Consider the following 8,717-nt stretch of genomic DNA (forward strand, 5'->3'; position numbering starts at 1 on the left):
AATGATTGGAAACATCACTGCTGAAGGGTTAAATAATGATTAGAAACATTGCTGAGAGGTTATATAATAATTAGAAACATCACTGCCAAAGGGTTAAATAATAATTGGAAATATCACTGCTGAAGGGTTAAATAATTGGAAACATCGCTGCTGAAGGGTTAACAATGAAAGGATTAAATGATTATTGAAAATATCACTGCTGAAGGGTTAATAATGCTTGAAAACATCACTGCTGAGGGTTTCTATAATAATTAGAAACATCACTGCTAAAGGGTTAAATAATAATTGGAAATGTCACTGCTGAAGGGTTAAATAATTGGAAACATCACTGCTGAAGGGTTAACAATGATTGGAAACATCACTTAGAAACTAGTAAGGACTGGAAATATCACTGCTGAGGGTTTAATAATGATTGCCAAAGCTGCCCTCAGGATCTGGGATTTCATCTGCTCAACCCCCCTCATTTAATTGTGTTTTTTCACCTTCTTGTTTGATGATCTCTGTGCTATGCTGATGTCGATGGGCTCAATGTTTCCTTTCCTCACCACGGGTTCTTGTCCAGAAAATGTCACCTGGTGTAAGGGCTGCAGTCGTTCCAGGCACCTGGACAAAGCAATAATCTGTGTCATTCTGGGAAGGGACACTGAGAACAAGCACCTGCTCAAAAGGTTGTCCCATTTAAGGTGTGAGATCTCATCGTGTTCCTATTTATCTCCAGGAAATTACAATTCAGGCAGCTCCCAGCATGGGGTTTGAGTTGCAGGCAATAAATCTGTGCAGTTCTGGGAAGGGATATTGAGGGAACAATCACCTGCTCAAGAGTTCATCCCATTTAAGGTGTGAGATCTCATCCTGTTCTGATTTATCCAACAGGCAGTCACACAGAATGGCATTCACCTTTACAAAGCTGCAAAACAAAAGCACACAGAAGGAGCAAACCAGGTCACTTTTTTTCCTCTAATTTCAGCCTCTCCTGTGGAAGCAGGGGAGGAAAACTTCCACCTGTACTCACTTCTTGTTTGTTTCATCAACCAACTCATTACTCTTCACATAGTTAATGATGATGTTTCTCACCTCACTGCTTGAGAGGATGCTGCCTTTTCTGAGGACAAAGAGAATTTTTAACTCAAAGTATTTGGGAGTTGGGTTCTGGAAATAAGAGAGAAACAGCAACTGCAGTTTTGTTGGTCTCTCTCTTCATTTTTTTTTTTGTGCTTACCTGTGTCCAGATTCCTGAAAGAGTGGGATCATTTTTGTGGAGACCCCATAGAGTGGAATAATTTCAGGAGCATGGTACACTTGTTCTCTGTCTTCACTTTTGCTGTCTTGGGCAGCAGAGGCTGAGGAAAATCCTTCAGGCACTGCAAATGCTTTAATGCTGCCACAAGAATTGTTTGGTGTGAGTAGAAGGGACGGAAACAGAGCTGGAGGCAGCAGATTCCACTCCCTTCTTTCAGAGACTCCCAACTCCTTTAAGACTGTGATATTATTCTACGTACTCTGGGTGTTTCCAGTCCACGTCCACGATGCTCTCCACACCTTTGCTCAGCTCCTTCACTTGTAAGATCCTCTGGTGCTGCATGCATTGCAGGAATTTAGAGAACTGAAGGAAGCAACAATCAGAAATGTGGAGTCAAGCATTTTAAACTCCTGCTCTTGTGGTTTAAACTTTTTCTCTTCTTCTGTTACTTATTAAAATTAGTTTTTAAAACCCCCACTCAAACCAACAGAAAAATCTCACCTTCTTATAGCTGGATTTCTTTATGTCCAGTTGTTTTCCAGCAGGGCTATAAATGGATTTTTTAAAAGTTCTTTAGTTATAAGTCACCCTTCATTTCTTCTTAAATCTTGCTACTTATGCTAGAAGTTTCTTAACAGCAGAAATACAAATCACACAAAGAACTACACCAAAGAAGCTGATAAATAGAATGTGATGAGTGAAATTAATGCTGATGCTCCTGTGGGCAGGCAAGCAGCCACTCAGGTGACTAAACCATGGTGAAACCAATGTCAGCCAAGTCAAGTTGGCTCCCAAGTGCAAATCCAGGTCTGGACAATCCTTACATGCAAGTATTTAATATAAGGATTGTATTTGATCAAAGTATTTGATGGCAGAATTGAGCATAACCTTATTTAAGAACTAGATTTTATTTTTTACCCAAAACCTTTTTCCTAAATATCCCACACAATCTCCACATTTTAAAGACCAAATCCTAGCATGCAAATCCCAATTCCATCTCCTTCCCACGTACCAGCAGGAGACCATGTGGCTGCCTAGAAATGTGCTGGTGAGCAGAGGGAGATCTGACTTCTTTACTCTGCATTTTAAGGCATGGAAAAAGCACTGATTAAACAATGCATCCATTTGCTCTGCAGGGACAAAAAAAGGACAGGTAGGCAATGAGTTGTCTGTGGGCTTCAGCAAACCAAAGGGGCATGGTTTGGTTTCACTGGGATCCAAAAATACCTTGTGGGGTCCTGCTGTCCTCAGCCTCCTGCTGGTCCCCTGTGCTGGCATCCTCAGCTGGTTCTGCAGCTCTGTTCTCATGGAGCTCCTCCTTCCCCAGCACTTCTGCACAAGTGTCTCTGTCCCTCAGGCTCAAATCCCTGATGTCCACGTGCTGCTCTGGCTCAGGGGAGCAGCTGCTGCCAGGCTCCTTCCCCTGCAGCTCCTCCTCATCTCCAGCATTTTCCATTGCATCAGAATCTGTTACCAAGGGAGCTAAGGTAGGAGGAGAAGATTTGTCACCATATTCCCTACAAAAGGAAGAAAAAGCAGAACACAGCTTTCCTTTTACTGCTTTCAACCACAGGACAGTGAACAGATGTCACCCTGAATAAAGGAACTGGCACCTGCATGGGTCTTTTTCTGCAATCTCTGAACTGTAAAATTTACTTTGAACTCATCTTCCTCCATAAATTCTAAAAAAAGGTCCTATCTAAGCTGTACCCAAATAATTACTAAGTTGGCCTGACAGATTAGTCTCAGATTTGGATTTCAGTAAACACACGAGACCTGTTGCCCATTTTCCCCAAGGACTGGCAGTTACCCACCAGAGGTGATCCAGGTGGGTGTGCAGCACAGCAAAGCCCTTCCCTTTCATTCCAGCAGCCAGCATCTCCTCTGTGGACATGGTGGCAACTCCAACTGCCACGGGAGCTCTGGGAAAAGAAGGGAATGTTGGAGCAGGACAACACAAACACCCTGTGCTACTGCACACAGGCTGTGCTAATGTGTCAGACTGAATTTAGTTTACAACCTCCCTGCTCTTTACAAATTTTCAAGCATCTACATTTTTTCTGGTTATCCTTCTGATACGTAAGGTTTTCCAAAGAATCCTGAGCCTGGATGAAGTGAAGGTTGTGCAGTGACACATTCTTGCTTTTAATAAATTACAAGAAGCACATGCACTGCCAGAGGAGACCAGCAGTGAGAGAAAACCAATGGCTTTAGCATTCCCTCACTCAGCATTTCCACACAGACACAAAGACAATTGTGCAGAATACAATATTTTGTTAAAAACATTGGTCCAAAAGAACCAATTTATAAAGCTTCCCACTTCAGCTCAAACATTTCCTAACCCATAAAACTAAGAGTTTTTTTCCTGCTGTATCTTCCACTGCTGAGGCTCCTCGAAGACAACACTTCTGCTTTAATTTCCTCAAAACCCTTCACTTCATTTTTAGTTTCTGGACAGGTTCTGGATTGGAGAAAGCTCTGTACCTGTTTCCCAGCAGGATGACAGCACAGAGCGTGCCCCGTGTCACTTGAGGGAGGCCGGAAGGTGGCACCACAACTCCTGGCAGCATCAGGTCTGCGGGAAGAATGAAGCGCATCCATTTCTCAATGAAACGCTCAGGCACCGCCTCCTCCGCCCCCCTCCCTCCCGTTACTCAGCAAAACCACGAGCTGAGCACACGCCAGGGAGAACAGGATTCTCTGTTTCTCCTCCTAAAGCACCACTTTTCCCCCGTGGAGCGCGGGATCCGATCCATACGGCTGCTGGGCACATCCCAAAAAACTGCAGAGGAGTGAAGCTTGCTCAGCCCTGTCAGACCTGAGGGACTGTTTTTAACGAGCTCCCAGCAAAGCTCTTCATTAATGGCATGGAAAGGGAAAGGAACAAGGAGAAGTACCAGGAATAACCCATTTACCCTTCCCAAGGGAAGGTTATCCTAGCAGCTTCTTCCCTAGAGAGAGAATTGCCTCAAAGTTGCCACTGCTGCCCCATCCTTCCCAAATGTGCCACATCAGCTGCAGCCAACTGGGAACTCTCGGGGAGCTGCCTCCTTGCTGTTTTGGACAAAAACCACAGCCCTGCTTCCTTCTGCTTCCCACACCTGGCAGGACCAGACTGGGATGAAAGCAAAGCAGAGCTTTCCATGCTGCAGGTGTGGCACGATGTCCTCACCAAAGGATGGGAACAGCAGCTGCTCTCCCTCACTGCAGCTCTCTGCAGACTCCTGAGCTGTTCCATGGCTTGGTTTCGCAGGCATCTCACTCACATTTTTCTCAGCATGCCTGATTTCATGTGGAGCCTGAGGAAGCCAAGATTCTTCCCCCTGTTCATTGTCACAAGTATTTTTATCAAGTCTAGAATGAATTCTGCAACTGCCACCAGAGCTCCACATGGCTGGGGACAGAAACCACATCAAGGCCTTAATGTGACCACATAAGCAGCATTAAATTATGCAAATTACCAGGGCAGACAGCAGGTATTTGAATTTATGGAAGAGATATCCCAAAACATGCTGCTTTTAGGAACTGAATCGCCTGCAGTGCTCCAGTCTGCAGCACTGGAGAGCCTGGTGCCTTTCCTCTCCCTTCTGAGGACCGGCTCTACCTCTCCCCTTGCCTTTGTGGCCATTGTCCCCTGGCCAGCTCCTTATCTTTGGATCCTGCACAGAGGTAGCCTGGTTGCCAGGGGCGATGAATGACCCGCAGGCCTCTTTCATCAATGTCCTGCCCCATTAGCAAGTCTTTTTGCCCAGAAACTGGGGCATTACAAGTCAGCAGCGAGGCTCTCTCAGATGTCTATCACAGCACTTCATTTTCCCCAAAAGCAAACAAAGCAGAGAGACCTGAGTTCCACTTTGGATGCTGTGTAATGGAAAAAGACATCCCTTCCTACTTGAGCACTTCCAGGTAGAGATCAAGGCTGCGGCAGCTCAAATTTAATCTTTTCCTGCTTGAGCAGTTCAGCAATTTAAAGTTTATAATGGGCTGATTCTCCTGAGTCTGAACTGCATCCAAAGCAGGTTCCAGAAAACAGACTCCTTTCCTGTCAGTCTTGATCCATAATGAGGTGGTAGAGCCAGTAACCCAGGAACTCAGCTCCAACCCCACCTGCACAATCCACAGGCTGGCTGACAGTGATTGCATTGCAGCTTCCAAAATAAATTTCCTTCCTATCCACAGGATGAGCTTGTTCACCTGGGCACTGACAGGAAGCAGGGTGGCAGCAAAGGAGCTTTCAAAAGGGACAGACCAATGGCACAGGCAGTTCTGTGTCCTAGTTCAGGGTGCTCATCACTCTGAGAAGGGATTTCCAAATCTCAGCCTCCCACACAGAGCAGGTTATCGCATTTAAACACCTTCACCTACTTTCCTTCGTTCACAAACTCTTTTTACAGCTAATTTAGTTCCTTTTTAGGACACCACCACCACAAATTATTTTTGAGTACTCATTCCTTCCACTTGTTCCAGGTACATTTTTGCCACTGTGAAGGAAAACACCTGAAAAGCCCTGAAGGCAACTCCTTTTTTCAGTGCAAAGGGACAAAGTTCTGGTGCTCTTACCTGCACCTCCTGCAAGTTTCTGTAGCACTGGGGGCCATGTTGCAAAGGCAGGGAGAAGGTCTGGGTAGACCCACAGAGTGTACACTGTCCCAAAACAGAAGCAAATTTAAAAAGGCATCATTAAGAACATTTCTAGATGCTGTTTCTTTTCATCTTTAAGACTAAACTCTCATTGGATAATCCAGGAGATTAAACTTAATTAGATAATAAAACACTTAATTGGATGATAAAGAAATGTGAAATCAAAACAATGCCACAACAATTAATTGGGAAGGTCAGCAAAGAGGGAGGATTACTCCAATCCCTTCCCCCTACCTGTTGGATACAGAACTTTCTCAACTTCAAACAGTATTGGGTTCCTGTGGTTCATGTAAACAGTGATGGCCTCCCCTTTGTGAGAGTATATTTTGATGACATTGAGCTCTTCCTTGTTTGGAACCAACTCAGCCACTTGTTCAGTGCTCAGGCTGGGAAAAGCTGCTGCCACATCACTTCGTAGCTTCCTCCTGCAATGAAAAAACCCCAAATGTGTTACAAAGCTGCCCAGGCCATCCCTCAGACTAATTCCTACATCTGCTCTTACTGTTTTGTTGGCTGTTCCTGAGATTTCCACCTCTTCACAGGACATAATTTGGAGCATTTGTGTCTGGGTTTACAAACAATGTAAGAATACCATGAAAAGGCTGAATACACTTGCCCTGCTCCTATCTTCTTTAAACATCTGCTTTCAGGTTCTGTTTGCTGCCCATGCCTCTGTTTTGTGCTGTGATTTCACCCTGGGAGTGCCACACTGGCTCTGCCCAGCCTGTCACCCGCAGCTGGAGCAGGGGACAGCCAGATTTCCCTGTCCCCCAGTTGTGATTGAAGTTTTAAACCCCAGTGACCAGCACAGGGGGGTTTGTGGTCATTCACAGCAGTGTCCAGTGAACCTGAACAATCAGGAGGTCAGCCCAGCAGTGCTGCTCAGGAACTAAAGAATTAGAGAATTACAGATGGTTCGGGTTAAAGGAGACTTTCAATCCCATCCAGTCCCACCCTTGCCATGGCAGGGACACCTTCCACTGTCCCAGGGTGCTCCAAGCCCCGTCCAGCCTGGCCTTGGACACTTCCAGGGATCCAGGGGCAGCCACAGCTGCTCTGGGCACCCTGTGCCAGCACCTCCCCACCCTCACAGGAAAAAATTTCTTCCTAATATCCAATATAAACCTACTCTCTTCCAGTTTAAAGCCATTCCCCACCTAGTCCTGTCACTCCACGTCCTTATCCAAACCCCCTCTTCATCTCACAGCCCCATTAGACACTGAACGCTGCTATAAATAAGCATAGAAGGCCTCATCCAAGCCTCGACATAACGTTTCACTTAAACCTGGCTTAATTACGGCACCATCTTCCAGCGAAACGCACACTCCGTGCTCAGGCCGGGAGTGTATCACAAGCAGGGGGTGAAAGCAGCCACTCCCGGGGGCATCGCCGCCCGCGACCGCGACCCCGGGGCCGAGCCCCGCGCGTCCCCCCGGCCCGGCCGTCCGGCTGGAAACGGCGCCCGGCCGCGCCGAGCCCCCGCGACCCCCGCCCCGCCGCCCTCAGGGCTCCTGGTCCCTCTCACCCGCGTTGGGGACCCCTGCCCCAACTCCTTGAGGGGGTGTTGGTCTCCCCACCCCAGCTCCTTGAGGGGGTCCCTGTCCCCCCCACGCCAGTTCCCTGAGGAGTCCTGCTCACCCTGCCCCGGCTCCTTGAGGGGGTCCCGGTCACCATTGCCCGCACTGGAGACCCCCGCCCCAGCTCCTTGAGGGGGTCCCGCTCTCCCCACCCCGGCTCCTTGAGGGGGTCTTGGTCCCCCCAGCGCCGGTTCCCTGAGGAATCCTGCTCACCCTGTCCCGGCTCCTTGTCCCCCCAACGCTGGCTACCTGATGGGTCCCGGTCACCCTGCCCCGGCTCCTTGAGGGGGTCCCGGTCACCATCGCCCGCGTTGGAGAACCCCGCCCCAGCTCCTTGAGGGGGTCTCCATCTCCCCACACCAGTTCCTTGAGGGGGTCTCCATCTCCCCACCCCAGTTTCTTGAGGGGGTCCCGGTCACCATTGCCCATGTTGGAGACCCCTGTCCCAGCTCCCTGAGGGGGTCTCGGTCCCCCCGCCAGGCTCTGGGGTCCCCCCACGGCTCCCCCGGGCTCCTCCACATGAAGGGTTCTCAGAAATGTGGGGTTCTTTGGTGCTTAAACTTCTGAGCTGTTTTCTGGTTAATGTACCCTGGCAGCTGGGCATTCTTGCTGTGATTTATACATTTGCTTGCGTGTTCCTGATCGATTTCTAGGTGGAGATTGAGAAGTGTGGAATGGGTAGGAGTATTACAAGTGTTGTAGTAATTGGAGCCTTCCCAGTATCACAGAGTTATGGAGATTGGAAAATCCCTCCAGGATCATCGAGTCCAATCTGTGCCCAATGCCACGCTGTCCCCAGCCCAGAGCACTGAGTGCCACATCCATCCTTCCCTGGGCACCTCCAGGGATGGGCACTCCAAATCTCCCTGGGCAGCCCCTGCCAATGCCTGACGACCCCTCCACTGAAGAAATTCCTCCTGTGAGCCTCCCCAGCCCAGCCTGAGGCCATTCCCTCTCCTCCTGTCCCTGTTCCCTGGGAGAAGATACCCTGGCTGTCCTCTCCTGGCAGGGAGTTGTGCAGAGCCAGAAAGTCAGACTCCACTTGATTTTTATTTTCTTTATTAATTTAAGGGCAGTTTGTGGAAATAAATACGCCTCCTACATCTCATTAGAGAGCTCTCATGTTCCAAAACGCCACCGATGCCTCCAGCTCTGTAACCCCCTCTGTAACATGAAATCCATGGCTGCTCGTGGGGAGCTGAACATTGTCCTGGACATTTTACTCCAAACCAATTCCTGCAGGGCTGCTGGCAGGGTCA

At 48.4% G+C, this 8,717-nt stretch overlaps 1 protein-coding gene across 1 annotated transcript in view; it reads right to left on the reverse strand.

The window, feature by feature from the left end:
* Positions 1-7,887, reverse strand: part of EIF2D (eukaryotic translation initiation factor 2D) — an 8,405-nt gene extending 518 nt beyond the window's left edge. Inside the window, 13 exon segments of the mRNA XM_031062890.1 lie at positions 423-603; positions 812-907; positions 1,013-1,102; positions 1,220-1,378; positions 1,500-1,603; positions 1,742-1,787; positions 2,253-2,370; positions 2,468-2,757; positions 3,055-3,162; positions 3,725-3,815; positions 5,801-5,884; positions 6,116-6,306; positions 7,850-7,887. Of these exon segments, the coding sequence (XP_030918750.1) occupies positions 423-603; positions 812-907; positions 1,013-1,102; positions 1,220-1,378; positions 1,500-1,603; positions 1,742-1,787; positions 2,253-2,370; positions 2,468-2,757; positions 3,055-3,162; positions 3,725-3,815; positions 5,801-5,884; positions 6,116-6,306; positions 7,850-7,887 (1,596 nt within the window).
* Between the last annotated feature and the right edge of the window lie 830 nt (positions 7,888-8,717).

This window comes from Geospiza fortis, unplaced genomic scaffold (genome assembly GCF_000277835.1).
Source record: "Geospiza fortis unplaced genomic scaffold, GeoFor_1.0 scaffold391, whole genome shotgun sequence".
Classification (NCBI taxonomy): Eukaryota; Metazoa; Chordata; class Aves; order Passeriformes; family Thraupidae; genus Geospiza; species Geospiza fortis.